Source organism: Spermophilus citellus (genome assembly GCF_964194105.1).
Source record: "Spermophilus citellus genome assembly, chromosome: 2".
In the NCBI taxonomy this organism is placed as follows: domain Eukaryota; kingdom Metazoa; phylum Chordata; class Mammalia; order Rodentia; family Sciuridae; genus Spermophilus; species Spermophilus citellus.
In genome coordinates this window covers 32,866,752-32,890,674 of record NC_138183.1, presented here as the reverse complement: position 1 = coordinate 32,890,674, position 23,923 = coordinate 32,866,752, and the positions used below count along the sequence as shown (strand labels likewise).

At 41.3% G+C, this 23,923-nt stretch overlaps 1 protein-coding gene across 2 annotated transcripts in view; it reads left to right on the top strand.

Moving 5' to 3' along the window:
• Window positions 1-23,113, top strand: part of NR4A3 (nuclear receptor subfamily 4 group A member 3) — a 36,999-nt gene extending 13,886 nt beyond the window's left edge. For both annotated transcript variants that reach the window (XM_081264150.1, XM_081264149.1), the window contains 3 exons: window positions 7,730-7,929; window positions 10,072-10,250; window positions 22,027-23,113. In XM_081264150.1, the coding sequence (XP_081120276.1) occupies window positions 7,730-7,929; window positions 10,072-10,250; window positions 22,027-22,274 (627 nt within the window). In that variant the 3' untranslated portion in view covers window positions 22,275-23,113. The remainder of the gene's footprint in view (window positions 1-7,729; window positions 7,930-10,071; window positions 10,251-22,026) is intronic.
• The last annotated feature ends 810 nt before the right edge of the window (window positions 23,114-23,923 follow it).

Genomic DNA, 23,923 nt, shown 5'->3' with positions numbered 1-23,923 from the left:
CCTCTCTGATTTCAGTCAGTGGATGCTGGACAAAGTATTGGGAATGAAGACTTCTCCCTAAAGTACCCCTTCCCCCTCCCCATGTGGTCCATCTTTGTGAATGAAGCATCTAGGCACTGCCTTGGCCAAGGCTACAACGCACAATCTGACATTGTTCCAGGGCATTTGACATCACTCCTGATGGTCAATCCCATGAAGTTAGGCCCTAGAAGTGATATTTTGGCCCCGGATTATCCAATTATCAGCCTGTGTGGCCTAATAACTCATTCAGTGGCAAACCTTCCCTAGCACTTTGAGTTGTCCCAGCTGGGAACTGTCTCCACACTGAAAAATCAATCCAGTGTGTTTGCTTGCCTCTGCACCATTCAGTCTGTTAGTCTAGAGTCATCATCCTCATCAACAAACATTTATCCAATTTAATTGTTAGCTTTGTCCAAAATAGCAGATTGACCATGCCAGAGTCTGGGTCACACTGAGACTACCTTTGGGGCCTGGCTCAATTTTGCAAAGCATATTTATTTTAATTGCATTGTTTTGGAGTTCAGGTTGAACTTTATAGCTTAGGTTCTCCTATTTTTTTAGATAGCTTTACAGAATTATCAAAAATTGGACCAAAATCAAGTAAATTAAAAGACTTTTTAAAAAATACAGTGAGTTTTCGTCAAAAACTTGGATGAAGACATAGGAGCATGCTGATCACATTTGCAGATGACAGAAAGCTGGGAGGGATCGCTAATATGATGGATGTCAGTATCAACATTCAGAGTGATCTCGACAGGTTGGAACAGGAAGGGCTGAAGCCATCATGAAGAAAATTAACAAAAATAAATGTGAAGCTCAACATTTAGAATTAAGAAAAAAAGTGGGAGAGCCTTGGCTTGTCAGTGGTTCATGTTAAGAAGAATCTCGGGAGTTTATTCCATAGACACTCAATATGAACTCACAAAGTATGTGTGTGGTGAAAGAGAGGGATGCTGAATTACCTCCTGCAGTGCTATAAGTACTGGACCAGAACCAAATTCAGTATGGTCTCACGGACTCTGTCCTGTCAGACCACTCTTCAAAAACTGAGATTGTTCCAGGCTGGGTTTTAAGAAGAATGTGGATGCTGTTTCTGGGAACTTGTAAGAGATGGTTGTAGGAAATGGAACTAGAGAGAGAGAAAGGAAGATTTGGTGGAATGAGGCCACTCTTTTCCTCTGTGGCAAAAAAGGACTACAGCTCCCACAGGAAGAGCTGAATAGAGAAGGAAGGGGACCTCTTCCAGCTCACTCTGAGGTCAAAGCAGTTGCTCTCAAAGTGTGAGATCAGCAGCACCAGAAGTATGGTTATTTTAGATGACATATTAAGTCCTTTCCAACTCTTTATTATTTTTTTAAGATTCTGAGATTTCCTTTAGCATCCCTAAATACAAGTGGTTACATATACATATACATACAAGAATACATATGGCTAAATAACTTGATATTAATTAAAATTAAACTTGCTTTTTTTCTCTATCAAAACCTTAGTACATGAAATGAATGAAACAAAATGAATTTGTTGACTGCCTACTTTGAACCAGGCACCATAGCATATATTCTTATATAATTTCTACTTAAACCCCTCTGTGGCAAAATGTATGGTTTCAGTAGTTTAAGTCTGTCATTCAATGAAATTCAACTTTCATAACCTTTCCCTTAAAGTTTTATATTTGCAAATTCACAGACCTGGAGGTGACCTTGAGATCATCTAATCCAGCCCCCACATTTTCAGAGAAGTTAAGACTTAAAGGGGTAAACTCACTTGCCTAGGGTCAGGGCAGAACTAGGCTAAGACCCAAATCACATCACTCAAGGTATTTCCATGTCATTACATTGCCACTTCTATTTAATGGCAACTTACTAGAGTTTTAAAGATAGACAATTTATTAGATATTCATAAATTTACAATAATAGTAATAGATACCCATTCATTTTTTAAAAAACAAGCCATTTAGAAGTGGATACAATGAAAAAAAAAAGAACATTGTTTTCTCTTCATTTATACCTGCCTGGTCCCACTCCTCAGCAGTAACTGATTTTAACAATATGTGTCTATAATTTATTACATTTTAAATAAGAATTTGTCCTGTCAGCTTCAAGTCTGAGAGCTGATTTGACCGATACAATTTATTAAAGGTGCTATCTTCTTGCAGTGAATCAGGTCAGTAGAGAAAGGGGCTGCTTGCCAGCCGTGGTATGTTTTAATCTCCATGTAACAGCATATGTGCCTGGAAGGTAGAAATTGAGCAGTTTTCTCCATTTGTGGGAAAGGGAAGGGTTTTGTTCCAAGTCACAGAGGGAATGAATGCTTCAAGAGGCCAGAACAAGAGCTCCTGAGCCCTGTGACGCATTCCTGGCTCTGGGACCTTCACTTCTCCTTTGGGCCAAACTTCTCTCCCTCAAAAATGAGCTCAGATCATTGTACATCAGTGCAGTCAAAACATGTCACGTTTGATTTGTTTCTTCTCGAACTGCTGCTATTCTCTGCCCCACAGTTGCTTTTAATTTAGCAATACAAGTATATATAGACACTGGGCTTGGCTTCAGTGCCTGCATAATTACTAATGAGAAAATATACTTAATGTCCTCATTAGTTGGTCATTCCAAGTATTTTCAGCACACTAGGATGTTTTCTGGTAATCAATGCCATTTAGTGCAGTAACAGACTGCAAATACAAGAGGTGCTGCCCAGACAAAACGAGGCATCAGCAAATGGCATTTAAGTGTTCACAGAATAGTCTGTAAGAGGCAGCGCAGCTAGCACATATTAAACCTATGGAGAAGGCAGCATGAAGAAGACCGAAAAAGAGTGGTTTCATGAATCTTCACAGAAGACACTCTCAAACTGCCAACGATTAATTCACTAGATGATTTCAGGCCAGTTCCTATCCCTCCAAGGGCCTCAGTTTCCTCATCTGAATGGTGGAGAGATTAGGCTAACTGCACTCCTGTGATCCCTTCCAGCCTTCTCTCCCTGACCCTCTAACCATCACACCTGCTACAGTTCTACAGTTCGGTTCTTGAGTGCAGCTCAGGATTTCCCTGAGCAGTGATACCCAGAAAAACTCCAGTGTTTGCATTAAAATGCGGAATCCCAAGCCACACCCAGACCCTCTGAATCCGAATTGAGGGAAGAGGGATGCAGGCAGGAATTTATATTTTAACAAGAGCCTCAACTGGTTGTTTGGCACATTAAGGTTTGAGAGCCACCAATGTCTTAATAATGACAATCAATTTGACCTGTACTTTCCCAGTTTTTCCTCAGGTTCAGAAAGATTGAACAATACAGATACAGATTTTCCAGAAAGACATTAATTTTTTTAACACATTTATTGAATGGCTGTCAGATGTCAGGCACTGTGCTAGGGTAGTAACACATTGATTGTTGGACAAGACAAAGCTCCTGCCCTCAGAAAGCTCTCATGCCTGAGAAAGAGAAAGAAGGTAAATTTGGAACTCCAGTGGAGTCATTCATCGGGGGAGGGGAGTTTTATGGGCTTTGGCTTTTTGCAGGGGAGGAGGGCAGGCAGTTAGATAAGAAAAGAAGAAATTTGTGGGGAAATACATTCATTGCCAATTTTAAAACATCACTGTTTAAAGTGTAAGAACCTAAGAATACATTGCTTGACTCATAGAATGTTCATGTCTAAAATTTTTAGAGATATAAAGACCCAGAGAAAAATAACATACTAAGGAGAGAGAAATGCATCCTTAGGATATTTTATATATCTAGCTAAAACTGAAAATGAGATAAATATTTGATCCTACTAAACTATTAAAGCATCTCATCACTTTTTTTTTTTTTTAGGCATTGGTTGATAGTCTCCTTTCAAATAACTTATTTTTTGGCCTAGGCTGTTGCTGAAATCTAACTTATACAGTTGGGTTATTATTGCATGAAATGTACAGATGCATTTTCATTTAAATAATACCCATGCTATTGTTTGTGGCTCTGGATTCTCATTCTAGTTGCTTCAGAGAAATCTCCATTTGGCACTGGCTGTCATTAGACATAATGCTACATCTTTGACTAGTGGTAAAGACAGATTATGATGGCTCAACTATTCTCGTATGCTGGAATTAAAAATTAGTATAAACAAGAAAATTTTATTTAAGAAATTCTTCTGTATCCGGCCTGGATTTGATTGGCAAGATCAGTAAACATCCATTCCTAGATTTTCTTCAGTGAACCTAAACTTACCTTGCCCAGAGTCAAAGCTCTGTAAGAGAGCTCAGAAGCAGGACTGGGGAATCTGGTTCTTCCAACTCCAAGTCTAAACTGCTAAGGCAGGCAAAGAATCTGGCATGTTTTGTTCTGTTTTTTAAATCTTATGTTCAGTAGAGGAGATGATTTTTCTTTTCCCCCAGCATTGGATACTGACCCTCCAGTCACCCCCAAGATACTGGTGGCTCAGGCTGAATCCAGTTTGGCTCCAGAATTCTGGGACTTGGACCAGAATCACTGCAGGTGAAGCCCAGAGGGCCTGGCTAGAGACTGACAGGCCAGACCTGCTGGCTTTCCTCCTTGCTGGGCTCCATCAGAGAAAAGTACACACACAGGGCAGGCAGAGACTGCTCTTCCCTGAGTGCAGGAGGCGTGAAATGTGAGCTCAGCAGGGACAGGGGCCTGCAGAGGACCCCAGGTGAAAGCTACGCGCGCTCTGGTGGGTTCTGAACAAATATTGGAAGCTGAGTGACTGTTGAGTCGGGAGCCACGGTTCAGGGAAGTCAATGCAAGAGGGGGCTGTTAGATCCCATCTCCAGGGGAGAGTTTACATCCTTTAGTCTTCTTCTCTCCATTTAACCCACTAGTTAAAAACAAATAATGCTGAATTGGTGTCAAATTCTAGGCAATAACACCGTATCTGTTGTGATTTTTAGCAATATTTATAATCTTTGAATGCAAGACTCAGAAGAAATCTTAGTGATTAGCTAATCCAGTTGATTCCTATTTCAGAGACAGAAATAGAGCCAGAGAAGTTAAGGGATTTGTTTAGAGTTACACAGCAGGTCAGTGCCACAGCCCAGAGGACCAGCTACTGGGTCCAACATACTATCCTCTTCTTCGTACTACCACTCATTAGGAGGCTTCTCATGGAGTGCTATCAACTTTTTAAAGGGGGACCTCCCCTGAATTTTATCCTGCCTTTGGAAAGTATACAGTATTAGATTCACAGGAGAAAGTAAAGAAAAATCCCTCTTTTCTCCCCTAGTTAGGGTGTGTGTGCTGAAAGGCAGTGGTAGGAAATGCCTGTGATAAGGGGGCCATGCAACATCCTCGAATGCCCTTGGGAAGGTCATACTTCTTCCTGGACTTTAGTCCCATGGTCCAGAGCATCACACAATATTCATGATTTCATAGAATCCCAGACACTTTGTGAGATTGTTGAAACAAAGGAGCCAGAGCTTTAAACTGGACCTGATTATAGGATCTTAGAAAAATAGAGTGAAAATGAGAAAACTCACACTTTAGCCTATCCTCCCATTCAATAAATAAGGAAGCTGAGGAATGGTGACAGTTTCAGCTATCACAACCTATACCCATACCATCACCACCATCGTTCTTTACACTTGTTCTACATGTCAGCCCCTTTCCATATATTATCACATTTAATCATCACAACAAAATTTTTAAAATGGTATTATTATCCCTATTCTACAGAACAGAAAACTGGGGCTCAGAAAAGTGAAATAGAGCTACATTTTTTTTTCTACAAACTAGGGGCCAGGACAAAACTGATATAAAGTTCCTAGGCTCTAAGTCTGATGTTTCTCCAGTTATGTCTTGATGCTTCTTGGAAAAAAAGCAAATTTAAAAAGACCAAATCAGGGGCTGGGGCTGGAGCTCGGCCATAGTGCACTTGCCTGGCATGTGTGAGGCACTGGGTTCGATTCTCAGCACCATGTATATGTAAATAAAATAAAGATCTATCAACAACTAAAAAAATTTAAAAAATAAAATAAAAATTAAAAGACCAAATTAAGTAGGTCCTAGTAAGTCCTCATACCTAGGTAGCTCTAAAGTCAAAACCTTCCTGCTTAGTGACTGTTTTCTCTTCCAATCAGCTTGGGTATGGCAGCTAATCTAGGCACTCCCCTGACTATTCTTTCATTGAAAAAACAAATATTTGACAACTATTTATTGAGGGGTGGTTATGTGCCAGCCACTGTGCTGCTGACAGAAGTATGGGGCCAATAAATACCTACCTGAAGAGCTCTAATTATTGTAAAGCTAGAAGCTTTTTAAAGATCTCAGTAACTACCAACTAGTAACATCAGGCAGGAAGTGAAGGACTTGAAGTCCCAGAGCCAGTTTAAGTCCTGGCTTGCCACTTATGTGACTTGGGAAAGTTTCTGAGTCTCAGTTTGCTCCTCTGTAAAATAAGGATTAAAATCCTTGCCCCTGAGGATCAATGGAGAGAAGGGATGCAAAATCTTACTGAGCCATGTTAATGTGAAGGCACACATATTTACATGTGTGCTTCTGCATATCTCTTGAATCTGTGTTGTTTGCTGTTCGTTGAGTATTATCTTGCTGTATCAATCTTCCTGCCCAAAGCAGAAAAATTTTTCCTCCATGATTCAAGCAAACTGGTCCTTCTACCAGAAAATCCAAGAGCTAGGTAGAGACTTCATTCCTGCTATACGGTTCTTCTTCCCTTTTGAAGCTTTCTAGATCAGTACTGCCCAGTAGATTTTCTGTAGTGATAGAAACATTCTGTTCCTTATTTGGCTATTTAGCCCTTGAAATGTGGCTAGTATGATGAGGAAGAACAGAATTTTAAATTTTGTTTCATTTCATTAAGTAGCCACAAGTCCTGTGTCTGAAGGCACACAGTTGCCTAAGCTCTGCCAAGGTCACACTTCACCCCCTAATCACACACACACACACACACACACACATACACGCACATGCACACGTGCACACACACATACTTCTTAGTTTCTTTTGTCTCACAGAAATCCATTGAAGGAAGCAAAAAAATTGTTTCTTTCTCCTATTGGTTAAATCCATGATTCTCAAACTTCAGTGTACATGAGAATTGCCTGAAGGTCTTGAAGAAACCAGTCTGCTGGGCCGGCCCCCAGAGTTTCTGGTTAGGTAGGTCTGGGTTGGGGCCAGAGATTTATTTCTAGCAAATTCCCAGGTGTTGCTAATGCTGTTGGTCCAGAACATCATCCAGAGCTGCTGGGTTAACATGGCCTCTTGTTGGGAAACCACTGTACTATCCCAGAATCGCTAGACCCTGGAGGTCCATGCAGACCCAAACCCTTAGGGCAGTGGTTCTCAATGTGGGCTGCTCTTTGGAATCATCTGGAGAGCTTTTAAAATTCTTGATGGCCAGACCTTACCCCAGACCAATTAAATTAGAATCTCTGGGGATAGAATCTCTGGGGATCAAGTGTTTCTTTTTTCTTTTTTAAGCTCCCCAGATGTTTGCAGGACAAGTTAAGACTGGAAACTAAAGGGACATATACCATTTTCCTTGTCTATTGAGTAATAATAATGAATTCACTTTTTGATATCACGGGGCCATTGTGAGAATCAGATGAGACTGTGAATGCAAAAGGATTTTATAAACCTTGGAACCTTAAAATAAATGTAAAGATTGAGGCATTGATAGACTGGGAAGAGCCAATTTGTAAATGGTGGTATTATTACCAAGGAATCGGGATGACGCTGCTCTCTGTGATTTGCATTTTAGTACTGTCCCACTGACCAGGCCACTGCAGGCACAGATGCTGAGCACGTGCAACAGTTCTACAACCTTCTGACAGCCTCCATTGACGTATCCAGAAGCTGGGCAGAAAAGATTCCAGGATTTACTGATCTCCCCAAAGAAGATCAGACATTACTTATAGAATCAGCCTTTTTGGAGCTGTTTGTTCTCAGACTTTCCATCAGGTAATTACTATGATTTCATTTTCCTTCAGTCTATTTCTTCCTTTGAAAAAGACTTCAAACTTCTTTGCTTGCAACCAAATAATTGGTGAAAAGTTTGCTCAAGGAGCAAATAGGAAATATGATCAGGTATTAGAAACACTAGCAGTAGGTAGCGGAAGGAACACTGAGGAGGCAACCAGGACTTCTGGGTTCTAGTCCCAATTCTAACATGTGTTTGCTGTGAGAGCCTGAGCAGGTTATTGCCTTACTGGAAATCCAGCTTCCTCCTTTGTAAAATAAGGAGGATGAATGTGCTGATGTCTGAAGTCCCTAACAGCCTCAATATTCTATGGTTCTAGGAAGATTCTCATGGTGGATACGGTATTTCCTGGGAGTAAGTATTTGCTTGGGTACACTGTGTTTACCTCATAAGTTTCTATTGCAAGTTATTGTTCTATATATTTGATGGGGCTCTAAAGAGTTCCACAGCTTCACAACCCCCAGCTTTTACTCCAAAAGAACAGCACCCCCCACCACCACCACACATACACCCCATCAAAAGATTTGGTCCAGCCTCTCATGCTCAGTAACACCAAACACAAGAGGAAGTGATTTTTCAAAAGGCTTCAGATCTCTCTAAGCTCCTCTCATATATCCCACAGTTAGCTCTTTTTTAAAAAAAAACTTTATTACTGTTTTTATTCACGCATGCTTATTTCCATCTTCCTATTCTTAGGAGATGATACCAACATTTCACTAAATCATATAGGAAGAAATCCAGCACCTGCGTGTTTAACCTGTGCTCTGTTCATTTGGATTCCCGCAGTCATAGGCCCATGTTTAAACTCTAAGATTGAATCATTCTGTCCTATGTGCTTTGTGTGGCAGGATCAGGGGAAGAGGAAAGGTGAAGTTACAATTATAGTGTCGGTAATTAGCTTAATGTACAGCCAATTCAGTGCATGCCAGAGCCCAGCAGCACTGTGACTGTCATCTAATATGTGCACAGCAGAGTAGACAGTAAGCTCCACTCAGGCAGGCACCATATCTGTCCTATTCATTCACCAAGTTTTCTCCAGTGCCTGACTCTAGTAATGGTTCATACTTGGTGCTCAGTAAATACTTGCTGAGTGAAGGAATGAATAAAGCTATTCATCCAAAAAACATGTTGGCTTGTGAATGTGACAGGCCAACATAGATAAATGTGTAGTAAGATATTATAAAGTTAAACTAAGATTAAATTAAGGACCACGTGGAATTTAGAATTAGTTACCACTAATATTTTTGCATCCTCCTGTGTACTAAAGGCACAGTGCCTGGGCTTTCCAATCCTTTATTTTATGTAATTCCCTCGAATACCTTAGGAGTTAGCAATTTGAATTCCTGTTTTATGGATAAGGGAAAGGAAGTCCCAGAGAGATTTAAGGAATGTCCAAGGTCACACTGCTAAGCTATCATGTCCAACTAGAGGTTCCAGAGCACCTTTCTTAAGAGATGAATGGAATGATTATGATGATTATGGAAATAATCATTTTCTAATTTGGGGGGCGGGTGCTGGGGATCAAACCCCGGGCCTCATGCATGATAGACAAGCACTTTACTACCAAGCCACATAAATAGCCCTCTGCAGCCCCACTGTTCAAAGAGAGAAGGAAATACAAATTTTCAGTTAGTTCAGTTTTTAGTTTGTGATTGACTTCTGGTGCTTGGTAGGACTTGATGCTTTTACAATCTGCACAATGGAATTACAGTGTCTAGCCTCAGGTCTTATCTGTTTTGGCGTTTAAGAAAATAAGGGACAAGCCCAATTCAGGAGCTCCATGGGACCAGTCACTGGGCTTCACCTATGTAGTCCATGATTGTCTGCTACTCCATATCCTGTCCAAGAGCAAGCCAGCAACTGAATGGAGGAATAAGACAGGTGTCATGAAACTATCTTGCCTGGGGCTGACGCTCCCCCATAAGTTAGCACAGACAGGCATTACCAGTTGTTTACCCCCTGGGTACATAGTCTTGTTCCCTGGAGGTGCCTCAGCATACTTTACAGTACCCTTGAGGTTCTGAACACTGCCCCTTGGCTGTCTGCCTGTTATCATGTTATCACATTGGCCAGACCCAACAGACCTGTTTCATGTGTCTCCTCTCATCCGCCCCCCCCCCCAGGTCAAACACTGCTGAAGATAAGTTTGTGTTCTGCAATGGACTTGTCCTGCACCGACTTCAGTGCCTTCGTGGATTTGGGGAGTGGCTCGACTCCATTAAAGACTTTTCCTTAAATTTGCAGAGCCTGAACCTTGATATCCAAGCCTTAGCCTGCCTGTCAGCACTGAGCATGATCACAGGTAAGCCTGACCTTGCTGAATCCCAAAGTGATCCAGGTGGATTCTGGCCTTGGCCATGGCACACACATAAGAACATTGTAAAAATGACCCACTTCAGTGAAACCTGTGATGGTTAGTCTAGTTTAAACAAGGAAGTGTGTCTTCAGCTTGCTGTCATGTGCTTCTAGGAAAGGGGATTTCTAGCTTATTGGTAGTTACCACTGTCAACAAACCCACTGTATGAAAATCAGCCTTTCTAGCAGAGCTCTGTTGACCATTGGACTAGCTGCTTCAAGAGTTGTTTTTACAAAGGTTTCCAAGGAAGATTAGCTTAACTAGCCCATCCCTGTGGGGCAGAGGTTGCAAGTCTTCTCTCCCCAGTAAGCCAAAGTAAAATCAAAGAACTGCAGATATATAAATGACAACTTGACATTAACTTTGTTGGGAAAGGACTGAGGAAAATGGATATTTGTCAAAAGCAAAAATAGCTCAACAGTTTTTAAAACTCAAGAACTAGAAGCATAAATAAATGCTACTCTCCTTCTAGATTTCTGTCTCCCTTTCTATCTTTAGGAAGATAAAGAAGTGGGGATTTTGGATGGGAGAGGAGATACCAACCATCTGCCTGTGGCTACATGGCCCAGCCCCAACACCCCTTCCCCTCCACACTTACAGAGTTTTCCGTTAGCTCTCATCATTTTCAGTCAGACTGGGGCCTGGTGAGGCAGTGATAGCCAGGGACAATGTGGTCCGGAAAGGACTAGCCAGGTCCAGGTCTCATCTCTGTCCTTTTGGTCAGACCCAACACAGGCTAGTCTGTGAACTAAGGGTGAAGATCAAACCTGGTATGCTCTTGGCTGGAGGAAATGTTTTTCAGGCAGGTGGTGAGTTTCCAAAGGCCTGAGCACATCCTGTTTTAGATGCATCAGAGATGTGCATTGGTTTACCCAGGCATTGGTTACACACACCATATTGGGGTCTCTCCTTTGAGCTAAAGTGAGATGCGTTGTATGCCTTCGGAGGCTGGGCTGGTGCATCGTTTGACCCAATCTTAAAGGCAAAGTAAAGTAAATGGCACATGCTGCAGTTAGAAATGAGGCACTAGCATGTTCATTCCAAAGGGAGCTCAATTTCCTCTTGAGTTTTGGTTCTGGATGAGACACTCACTTCTTTTGATGGGGCTGCTACCGACTTCTACATATGAAACAAAAACAAAGGCAGTCTCAAGAGTGTATGGATTCCATCTAGAGGACTTTCCAATAGCATGCCACAGCACCTAAAGAAAACAAGCACATTTAAGGCCCAAGTGTTTTATTCCAGCAAGATTGTTAATGAAACTGGTTCAAAGGCTTCCTTTGCCTCAAAGCTCTTCAACTCGATTTTAGAACCATTCAGCTCTTCCTAGGACAGTTAGACATTCAATACCACAAACTGTGGAATTTAGTTCATTTTAAGAAGACAAAAAACAAAAATTAGATCCAGCCTCAGATTTCTTCCAGCAAAACCAGACCATTGCCACATCTCCATGGAGATGGGTCTTAGGTCTAGTTAATCGATGTATGTCACTTACCTAGGTGCTGTGACACCTGCCATTACTTTTCAAGTTGATAGTACACATCCCTGGAAGAGACAGAACACAAGACTCATGCATGTGAGGGAGGGTGTTGAGTGCTCAGTGGAGATGAGGGTGTGAGTACAAAGTGCTAAGGGACTATTGGTGAGGGTGGTCTTCTCAGAAGAGACCACAGTCAGGAGTTGGTCCTTCATGAGAGCAGAGGCTGTCTCCAGGCTAGGAGAGAAGGAAAGAGAATTCCAGGCATGAATAAAAAATATTGAAATGACTGAATAATAGAGTGATGGGAGATGCTACTGGGCAACAGGCCAGGTGGGGCAGGGTATGAAGAACATTCCACCTCTAAGTGGGCAGAGGGAGTTTATCTTGAGAACAGTGGGTGCCACAGAAGTTTTGTCCAGAGGAGCATGATGCCCAGGCTCACACTTTAGAAAGATCTACCCTGACTTATGGTTTTGAGCACAAATTAGGGCAGGAAGGAGACTAAAAGTAAAACAGTGGCAGGTTCTACAGTGAGAGCTGTGGCTTAAGAGGAAGTCTCGCCCCAGAAGCCTACATCTCTTTGGTGATTGTTGTTTTCCTCTTCAGGTGGAAATTGATGGGTAACTTAGAGACCAGGATATGTGGATGCTAGGCAGTCCCTACCAGGGGAGATTGGCAGTTCAGTGTGGAGTACAGAGTCAGAAGGGTGGGGACAGTCTTTGTCCCATTTGCTGTGTGCTATGGTTATAGCTGTTCAGCCTCCTGCCCATTCATATGGAGACTTCCTGGAGGAGGCAGTAATTTGGCATGACAGAAATAGCATGGATTTTGGAATCAAACATCGCTTTATTAATCTGCGATGCCATATTTATTAAGTATGTACTATTGAGTAATGGATTTCTTCTATCTGAACTTCAGTTTCCCTGTTCTGTAAAATGTGAATAACAATATCTATTCCATGGGGTAACTGTGGATTACAGAAAACTGAATTTGTGATGTAGTCAAGCTGAACTCAGGATAGACATACAATCCATCTGCCTTCCTGCTTGGGATGATAGTGGCAGATGCTCTCTCCCTGCTCCCCAAGCCCCAATTAAGCATACACCTGCTCTTTCTCCTTGGAAGCCCTGTCTATTCTGAAATCAAACCTAGCATTGGAAGGAAACAGGTGATGGCTTTAGGAAGCAGTAGGTTTGTGGACTGTTTCCTTGGACCCTTGAGAGAGGCTTGAGGGAGGACACAGTATTAAAGTTAGTAAGCTGCACTTTCCAAGGGCCCCGGGGCTTTAGGGCTATGTCTTTTGTCCTCCCCCACAAGCCAGCTCTAGTTCCAGTCCTCAGTCCAGCCAGCCTGTGCAGAGCCGGCTCTTACAGGGGCCTTGTGGTTATAACCCACAAGGAAAATAAGTCAGCACTCTTGTGATTGATGGCTGGGTGTGAAGTCTGTAAAAGCGTCAGGAAATAGCAGAAGAGGGGCTGCCTGGGAAGCAGAACATATTGTTGTGGACAGTAACTTTCATTTGATTGTGGGCTCACATGAATCTTCTGAATAAGTTCCGTTATCACAAAGAGGAATTGTGGAAAGTCAACTGGGCTATGGGTATTAGAAAAATCATCCCAGAATTATCTGTTGGTAAACCAGAGAAGAAATCATAAAAGTGAAATAGGGTCTTAGGAGTTTAGCAAGTCTTGCTTCCAGATAAACATTAAGAACCTGGAAAATATTGGTGACTTAGATAAACATGGCTTCCCCTCCACCCCAATTCTTTTTCCTTCTTCCTCCTATTCTCTCTAGGCCCCCTCATGAAAAACTAGGTGCTGAGGCGGGGCAGGAAATGGTTTCTTTTAAGATCACTCTCCCTTCCTACGGTAATAGGGAATTCCCCACAGTTGTGGTTTTAAATGTTTTTAGGTCCCTGGTTTATGTACCCTAACCTTTACCTTTGGCCAGTGCTACATTCCTGGAGTAATGGAAATACTTTACTTCTGATGGGATGCCAGTGTGTTGATATCTGGTGCAGTTGATTGTGTTTAATAAATAAGAAGCCCTCCAAACAGAAGTTAGTGTTTATAACTATCCGTTTATTAAATAAGTATGGGCCAGGAACTGTGATAGTCCCTTGGGATGTGAAGATGAGAAGACATGGACTCTGGTGTTGGGAAGTGTATAGTCTACCAGGAAGTCACATATGATTATGACATAATGAACTCTATGTATGGTGATGACTGCTCATATCCTGAAAAAGGACTAATTCTGTGCAGGAGAAGTCCAGATAAATTGCCAGCTGTTAGTGGATGCAGACAGTGGAGGTGTTGGTCATGAATGACTTCCTAAAGAAGTAGCATCAATCAGGACATGGGAAGATATAAAGAACATTCCAGATCAAGGAAACCAGATGCCAAGGGCATGGTAGTGGAACACTTAAGCACATTTGGGGGAAAACATGTGCATTATGCATGTATTAAATCATATCTACGATCTCAGTAGAAAGTAGAGGGCAAGGAACAGAGTGCGATGACCATATGTTCTGGAGTGAGCCTGAGAGAGCAGATAGGAAACCACTGTGGGTTATGGTTCCCAGGCCTTGTGGTGAGAGCATGTCCTGCACTTAGGGGAAACTGAAAAGATTTTCAGGGCAACAACTGCATCTGGGAGAGGTTGACCTTATGACCTGATATTATGACTTAACCTTGGAGAAAAATGCATTTTCCACATAGTAATAGGGGAAAATAGATGGAAAGGATTGTTTTGGACCAGATGGTGGAGGGAATCTCGAATGTCCCCAAATGCCACTTTGCAAAAAAAAAAAAAAAAATTTCCCATGGCTTTATTTTCCACACTCAGGTCTTCTGTCAGGCAAGACAATGACTCCTTTCTCTTCTATCTGTATTTTTCTTGGTTTTAATGGAACATGACCTCTAAGATGGAAAAGGAGGAAGGAAGGCAGAATCAAGAGCAGAAAGTGGTGAAACGGTGACGTGGCAGGGACAGACAGGTGGCTGATCCTGCCACACCTTCCACCACCTGTCTTTCCAGAGCTCCCCTGCTCACTCTAAATGGTTACCTGGTTACCCTGTTTTTTGCATCAGCTATGGCCATCGGCAACATTACTAGGAAAACTAGGTGTAAAACTGTCAAGTAATATAGTTTGAAAAAGAGTGGCTCCAGGTTTTGGAGATTGGAGATCTGAGTTCAAGTTTTTACCAGCCCACTTCCTAGATAAACAATCTTGGGAAATTTCTTACCTTCTCTGAATATCAGCTTTCTCATTTCTTAAAGGGACATGCCTAAGGTAAGATAAAAAACAGAAATTTATTGTTTGCACTTCTGGAGGCCAGGGAGTCTGAGATCAAGGCAGCCACAGGTTTGGTGTCTGGTCTATTTCACAGGTGGTGGTGTCTTCTTACTGTTCCTCATATGGGAGAAAGGACAATCAAGTTCCTTTGAGCCTCTTCCATTAGGCCACTAACCACGTCCATGAGGGCTCTTTCCTCATGATCTTAAGGCCCCACCTCTTAATACCATCACATTGGGGATTAGGTTTCAACACATCAGTGGGACAGGGTGGGAAACAAGCATTCAGACCATGGCAGATAATGCTGACTATGTGTAGGTTTCTTGTCAAAATTGAATGAGTTAATGTGTACTTTGCAGAGAAAAAAAATTAAGACAAACCTGCAGTGTTATTATCCTAAATGTTAGCTATCTTACATTTTTTATGGATTCTCAGGAGAATAGGTAGCTCTTCTTGGAAGTGTACAAGGCAGATAATATTTATGGAGTATCAGCTACGTGCCAGGTACACAATCCTTTACCCTGAAAGAGTCTGTGGTCTTGTTGGAGAGACAGACACCGACCTACTCAAAGACAGTCAGACTGAAAAGTACTACCACACCTCAACACAGACTGCCGACTGACTTGTGGCTTCCTGACCAGCGTGGGCTCAGTGTCTCTGGAGCTGGCTGTAGGTAAAGGATGTCATATGTGACATGAGAAGTATCAGTGACATGGCTTCCTAGAGAAAGAGGTGGAGCTCAGAACAGGAAGTCCTATTTCTTGGTGCTTTTGGTTACAAATACATTTCTCCTGCCTCTCCTTCCCCTTTGGCTGGAATTGTTGGCTGTCTCTGAGCCAGCCTACTCAAAAAGAGAGTTCATTTTTCCTTGAGGGGGCTCCTGACAGCTACCACCCATCCCTTTCCTCATCCCCTGCTTTCTGCCAGGAAGAAGAGAATTTGATGTTCCTTGTATGGACTTCAGAGGCAGAACTGAAAATATAAGATAGCAAAATTTAGCTCAATATAAGAAACTACGACAGAATTATTTGAAACTAGAATAAGCTCCCCTAGGGAGTGAATTCTCATAGACAGAATCATCTAAAATGGAATGAGCTGCTTTGGGGAGTGAGTTCACTGCCTGGGGGTTGACAGAGGGAGGCTGGGTGAATCCTAGGGACAGATGAGTTAAGCAAGTTCTAGGGACAAGGACTGACTAGAGCAGAGCTCCAGCTCTCACATGCACACACACACCATCTTGTTAAGGTACAGATTCTGATGAGGTGGGTCTGGGGCGGGGCTTGAGATTCTGCGTTCCTAACCAGATGCTACTTGATGCTACTGATCTGGAGACCATTCCCTATTGGCTGTGGGGATTCTCTGAAAATAATAGCTACCATTTTTAAATACTCAGTGCTAGGCTCTACACATGTTGATTTGTTTGATGTTGTTTAATAAATGAATTTGGAATTACCTGAGATGGGTTACAGCAGAGACAGGAAGCAGGAATACTAGTCAGGAGCTACTAAAACATTTTAGGTAGCGGGTATTGAACACCTAGTTGAGAGGAAGTTGGTACTGAAGAGGAGATAGATGCAAAGAACATTGCAGAGATAATAACTGAATTTCTTTTTTTTTTAGAGAGAGGGAGAGAGAGAGAATTTTTAAATATTTATTTATTTATTTATTTTTAGTTTTTGGCAGACACAACATCTTTGTTTTGTTTTTGTTTTTGTTTTTGTTTTTTTGTATGTGGTGCTGAGGATTGAACCCAGGCCACACACATGCGAGGCGAGCGCACTACCACTTGAGCCACATCCCCAGCCCCTAACTGAATTTCTTAGGACAAATTCAATCAATGGGCCACTCAGGGAAGGAATTGTCAGATTATTATGAGAGGGGTGGGGAAGGCTGATTTGAAAGGAAACATAATGAGTTGAGTTTTAAATGTAGAGGATATTTGCAAATATTTATTAAGTGCTCTCTAAATGCTAGGCATTATTCCAAATACTTTACATGTAATAACTCCTTTAATTCTCACAACAGCCCATGAAACAACTACCAATATTATCCCTATTTTTTAAAATGTGGAAACAGACCTGAAGTTACCAAGCTAGGAGGTATAGCCAGGAAATCTGGTTCCAAAGCTTCTGATGTGGGAGGTTTCTAAAGCTCTTTGCTATTACTGTTATAATAATTGCCAATCTGTGTATTTAATCAGAACACCTTACAACTTTAGTATTTCATTAACTATTTTTAACATGTCCTTGATCCTCTGCTTATATATTCATTTAACAGCTATTTATTGGAAGTCACGTAGTTCTGGGCTTGATGCTGGAAACACAGTGGAGAACAAATACAGTCCACTTCCCTGTGGACCTTGAGTTTGATGAAAGAGGCAGGCAATTGTCACCTATATATCTGATTTCAAAGTATTATATCCTGCAAAGGGCATGAGAAGAATGCCATGGGAGAATGTGATCTAGACTAGGAACAAAAAGGAAAGCCTCCCTGAAGAAATGCTTGGACCAAGATCTAAAAAAGGAATAGGTCTTAACCAGATGAAGATGAAAAAACATGAGCATGAACCCAATCAAGATCTTCCCTCTCCCCACTCTCCCCCGTCTCTGCCCCTGCCCCCTCCTGTCCTCTCCTGCTCAGCAAAGACATCTGGCACAGGTGAACAAAATGCACAGACATCCAGTTGTGTCCTTAGGTGTTAACTGCACACACAGGTTAAGATCTGCTGTCTTCACTGCTCCAACCCCAGCAGCTATAACATTACGATGGAATGGGTACTCAAAAAATATTTTTTGAAAGAAGTAGGTATACAGAAAGTCAGAGGGTATGTTAGGGAGACTGGGACAGAAGATGCTTCTTAACAATTAGAGGTATTCAAAGAAAGAAAATAGGCAGGTATAAAAGAAGTATCTCTGCACTTGGCATTAAAGAAGTATCTTCTTTAATGAAAGAAATTAGCCACTTGATAATTTTGACCCAGGGCAAGTCACTTAACTCTTTGAGTCTTAGCCTTAACTATTCATTAAAGATAATCTTTAGCCTGCCTAATTCACCAGGTTGTTGTGAGGGTGAGATAAAATAATCAAAATAAAAGAGTCTAATACAAAATGCTAGTAAATATATTTTTCTTATCAGGCTGAGATAGTGACACCCACAGTTCAGCTGGTACCTATGTCTCCTTGCACCATCTCATAGTAGAGATTCCTCTCTTAGGTGGAAATTTGAACTTAGTGATTCAAATCCTTTCTAAGTTACATACATAATGATTGGGCTACATAAATCTATTATTTGACCATTTTTGTAAGTTGTACTTTGAAGTTTTGAATACATACTGCCTGAGTTAAAATACTGAAGTATGGGATAAATATTATGTAGATCAAAATGCAAAAAAAAAAAAAATTCCAAGAAACTTGTTTTGTAATGGCAGACACAGATCTTAAACCAAAATCGTCTTTGTAAAATTCTCTATAAAGGAGAAAATCCAAATGTCTGATTGCCCCCAGAATGTATGAACTCTCCATACATCAGCTGTGCAGCTATGTTTACCAAGCTGTAAGAAGAAAGGGGTCCCTTCATCTAAATGTCAGTGATTGGGGTTTTAAGGAATTTCAAATGGCTGGGAAGGTACCAGACACTTAGTGACTCCCTAGTGATGTAAAAATCCTCCTAGCTGCTGGCAGTAGTTTGCATGGAGACTGATTTTATCTTAGCCCTTTTGGAAAAGTAAAGAAGCCACAAATCCAGTGGCTGTTCAAAACAACAAAGGAGGGTTGAGGTGCCTTTGGCTTCCAACAGGAGTGTCTCTGAATTCCTCAAGGAATTCCAGGCCTAGGGTTGATCCAGCTGGCAGGAGGTATCGATCTCCACTTGAATTCACTGAATAAATAATGGTTGCCATAGTTATTGAGCAGGCGCAACTGGCTGGAGAGCAGGGAAAACTCCGAGGCCCCTTCTGTGAGTTTGGCCATGAGAAAGTCTGGCTACAGGGTTCTACAGTCAGCCCCCTCCAGAAATCCAGCCAGCAAATTGCTCAGTTTCTTCATCCCCATAATGAATATAGGATCTCCAATATTCTGTACGACACAAGGCACCAAAAGGAAAGGAAAGCTCACAATTCAGGACACTGGTATTTAATTCTGAGAAAGGCATCTCTCCCTGGCTTGTGAATCTAATTTGATATATCTCAGTGCTAATAGAATTTAGTATCAGCAAGATGGTGCTTGACCGCATTATAGCTACTAGAGGCTTTCACAAAGCACCGGCTCCCAACGTGTTCTATTTTAACATTATTATACAAATAGCACTAACCTGGAGATTTTAAAAGAAAGGTAGAAAAGTTATCCAACTCTCTCATAAATATTTTCACATTTTTTTGTTTCCTTTCCTCCTCTACATGCAGAAATAATTTTTGCATAGATGTGATCACAGCCAGATACTCTTTAATATTTTACCCTTTATTTGACGATATAGGTGTTTTTTTTTTAAGAGAGAGTGAGAGAGAGAGAATTTTTTAATATTTATTTTTTTAGTTTTCGGCGGACACAACATCTTTATTTGTATGTGGTGCTGAGGATCGAACCCGGGCCGCACGCATGCCAGGCGAGCGCTCTACCGCTTGAGCCACATCCCCAGCCCGATATAGGTGTTTTTCCATGTTACTTCAAACTCTTCATGTCTGTCCTTTTTAACATCTACAGAATCTTTCATTAAGTGGACATACCATTTTTTATGCAACAATCCACTGATTCTTTAACGCCTTAGCTTTTTCCAGTGTTTTGCTTGTTTGTTTTTGTTACTGGAGTTCGGGGTATTTAAAAGATAATATGCACCAAACTTCTATGTACATACAGTTTTTTTTTTCTGTTGAATTTTTCCTTTGGATAAATCCCAAGAGTGGGATTACTTGGTCAGAGACTATGAACATTTTGTAGCTCTTGAAATTTATTATAAAATTTGCAGCCTGCTTTTTATGCTTTCTTTTTTTTTTGGGGGGGGGAGGGAAGAACATCACAGCAGGCAGGATTTCTTTTGAAGTTCATGATTAGGTCCTTTTGAGACTGAAACCCAGGGTCTATGTATTTAGTACAGATAAGCCAAGGGGAAAGGTTTGCACCTGGGCTGATTAGCTAATAATTCCCTGGGGAAAGTAAAGGCATGCATTGCAGAGCTTGGGAATTAGGGGACTTCATTGCTCCATCTTGCAGTTGTGGTCCTTGTCTTAAGGTGCTGACTCTCCCACGTGCATGGCATTCCACAGTGGACAGAATGCTTTCATGTAACGCCATCTTAGTTGAGCCCCACAACTGCCCACAGAGGTGGGGTTTTGTTATAGTCACCACCCCATCATTCCCATTTTCCTATAAAGACACTAATCCTTAGAGAGATTAGGTCACACTTAAGTGTGTAAGTGTGCCAGTAAGTGATAGAACCAGCCCTGGAATTCAGCTCTAACTCCAAGCCCAGTACTCCTTTCTCTATACCTCGTTGCTTTGAGAAGAGACACCTGCAAATCAAAATGCACTGAGGCAATTATCATGGTAGCGCTTTAATGTAATAAATAGATCAGAGCTGGAAGGGATTTTAGAGGTCGTTAAATCCAACCTCCTCCCTTGACAAGGTCCTAGAGAGATAGCAACTCTCCCAAGTCATATACAACTAGCCCTTGGGGGAGATTGCAGATTTCCTGGTTCCCAGGCCTCTCTTATTTGAGACAAGAAAAGAGAAAAATGTGTGGCTAGATGCTTCGTTTTCTGATTGGCTCTTGCTTTGGGGAAATAACTTTTCAAACAAAATATCTCCAACTAAAATAACTAAATCTAGGGGAAATTAGAAACTAATGTTTGATTTCCCTTTAGAGGGATGTCTTCCATCTCTGAAGAATTATGATTTTTTACATGTAAATATAATAAAAGAAGAAAACTTTTGAGATAACAGAGACCAAGTTTGGATCTTAGGAAAGAGGCATTGCTATTTAAAGGCTGAGGGAGAGCTGGGAGACTTGTATTGGGTGTCAGGCTCCTTTCTCATTCTAGGGAGATGCAGCGGTGGCTGTATAGAGTATAGAATCTGCTTTGAAGATGTGGTTCAAATTCCAGCTTTTAGCAGCTGGGTGGCTTTGGGAAAATGTCTCAACTTTATTCAAAAAGTAGACCATAATATTTAGCATGGGGATCATTTTATATATTGTTTTAAACAATATCAGATAGTGGTTTTCGTGTGTTAGCATGTTATTAAATGCTTGCACTACATCCTTCCAGAACTCTTCCACTTCTCTTTGACTTTTCAGCCTCAATGGCAAGATGACACATGTATTTTGTACAGAGCATCAGGTGTAGTTCAGTGGGTGTTTCGAGGGAGGGGGGAGAAAAAGAAAGAGAAAAGCTGGAATCTTCTCAATCTGGTTAGCCTGAAAACAGAATGCACTTTGGATTGGGTCTTACAGGGCAGCTCTTGCATTAGCAAATAGAACATTACAGCCTCTCCACCTCCCTCAAGTAAATTCATTTGCCTAGTTGTGTTTCCGGTTCACTCTGAAAGAGACTTGTCTACTACTGATAGGGCTTTTGTGAGACCTTAGCAGGGTAATGTATACAAAATAGTAACAGTCCTGTCATGCACTCAGCGTGGCTGTGTGCCAGAAATTGTGTGCTTCACTCATGTTATTCACCTAAGTTGGCCCTCCCAGAGTTGATCATTCTGTTCATCTCATAAGGAAATGGAGGTAAGGAAACTTCCTCAATGACAGGCAGCAAGTTAAGTGTCAGGACTGGGATTCAACCCCTAGTGTTGTTTGATACAGAGGCCAGGAACAAGCTCTCAGAGGAAAGGTATTTTGATCATAAAACACCATTTCAACTGGCAGGAAGGGGCTCAGACCTTGATTAGGGATTTAAAGGGTCATGAGATACAGCCACCTCCTAAACTTGCCCTGTTCTATCCCTCTGCAGAAAGACATGGGTTAAAAGAACCAAAGAGAGTGGAGGAGCTATGCAACAAGATCACAAGCAGCTTAAAAGACCACCAGAGTAAGGGACAGGCTCTGGAGCCCACCGAGCCCAAGGTGCTGGGTGCCCTGGTAGAACTGAGGAAGATCTGCACCCTGGGCCTCCAGCGCATCTTCTACCTGAAGCTGGAAGACTTGGTGGCTCCGCCTTCCATCATCGACAAGCTCTTCCTGGATACCCTACCTTTCTAAGCCGGAGCAGCCTGAGCAGGGAGCAGCTTCTTCTGCTGGCACCTGCTTGCCAAGCAGCAAAGGGATGGGTCTGGACACTCTCACTTTCTGTCCTTCCTTCAGAGAAAAAGCAGCTCCTGTAAAAGGCAAAAGACTTCTTCTTCTTCGTGGTTTTTTTTTTCTTTTTTTCTTTTTTCTTTTTTCTTTTTTTCTGGCAGCTTTCCTTACAACCTAAAGCCAGAAAACTTGCAGAGAATTGTGTTGGGGTTGTGTTTTATAATTAGGCTTTGGAGGGTGGGGCTGGAGGGGTATAGTTCATGAGGGTTTTCTAAGAAATTGCTAAAAAAGCACTTTTGGATGATGCTATCCCAGCAGGAAAAAAAAAAAGAAGAAGAAGAAGAGAAAAGGATAATATAACTGTTTAAAACTCTTCCTGGGGAATACAATTATGGTTGCTTTGTATTTAAAAACAAGAACAGCCAAGGGTTGTTCACCAGGGTAGGATGTGTCTTAAGACTGATCCCTTTAGATCATACTTCCTGTACGTATGTGGTGCAAACAAGGCAGAAATTCCCTTTTCTTAATTTCTTTCAATTATTTTAACTAATGATGAAAGAATGAAGGATTACCTACAAATCAGACATAGCAAAATGATAATGGCCGTTCGCTTCCATATACAAGTGCAATTTTTTAAAGTGCTGTCTTATTGTCTTGTTCATGAACTCTCCTTTATTTTCTATGGAAATAAAAAGGAGGCAGTCATGTTAGCAAGTGACATGCTAATTTTCCTAGCAAAAGGCTCTATCCACCCGCCCTGTAGAACCCTTCTAAGATCGGGCCCATCCAAGACTTTTTGGGCATTCTTGATAGAACTAGATCCCTGCTGACTGTTCAGCTGTCCCAAAAGGGGATCAGATTATAAAATGGATTATATACACCTGTTCTGGTTGTGTTCCATCGACCCCACCAGAGTGTTCTAAACTTGCTTCAGTTGTAGCAGCTTAACTGATACATTCATTCAAAAGCCAGAGAGGAGCATTTGATGAATCAGTCAAGTATTTGATCCCCAGATAAAAACATGCGAATGAGTAGAAACTGGGTCATACAGGGTAAGCACCAGGGACAATAAGGATTTTTATATATAAAATTTAATTTTTGTTATTGGTTAAAGAGACAATTTTGGAGAGTAAGCAAGTCTTCTTTTTAAAAAAATAGTATTAATGTGAGTACTAGAAGAAATTAGTGGGCTGCGTTTCAACATTCCGTGTTCGTACTCCCTTTTGTATGTTTCTACTGTTAATGCCATATGATTATGAGATAATTTGTTGCAGTGTCCTTATTTGTATAAACATTTGTATGCACGTTATATTGTAATAGCTTTGCCTGTATTTATTGCAAGACCACCAGCTCGTGGAAGCTGAGTTACAGAATAATTAAATGGGGTGTTCACAGTGACTTGGATACACCAATTAGAAATTAAATAAACAAATATATATATATATAAATATAGCAGGTTACATATATATATTTATAATGTGTCTTTTTATTAACCATTTGTACAATAAATGTCACTTCCCATGCCGTTATTTTATGGTTCATTTTCAGTGACTTTTAAGGCAGTACTGTTTAGCACTTTGATATTAAAATTTTGCTTATGTTTTGCTAAATTC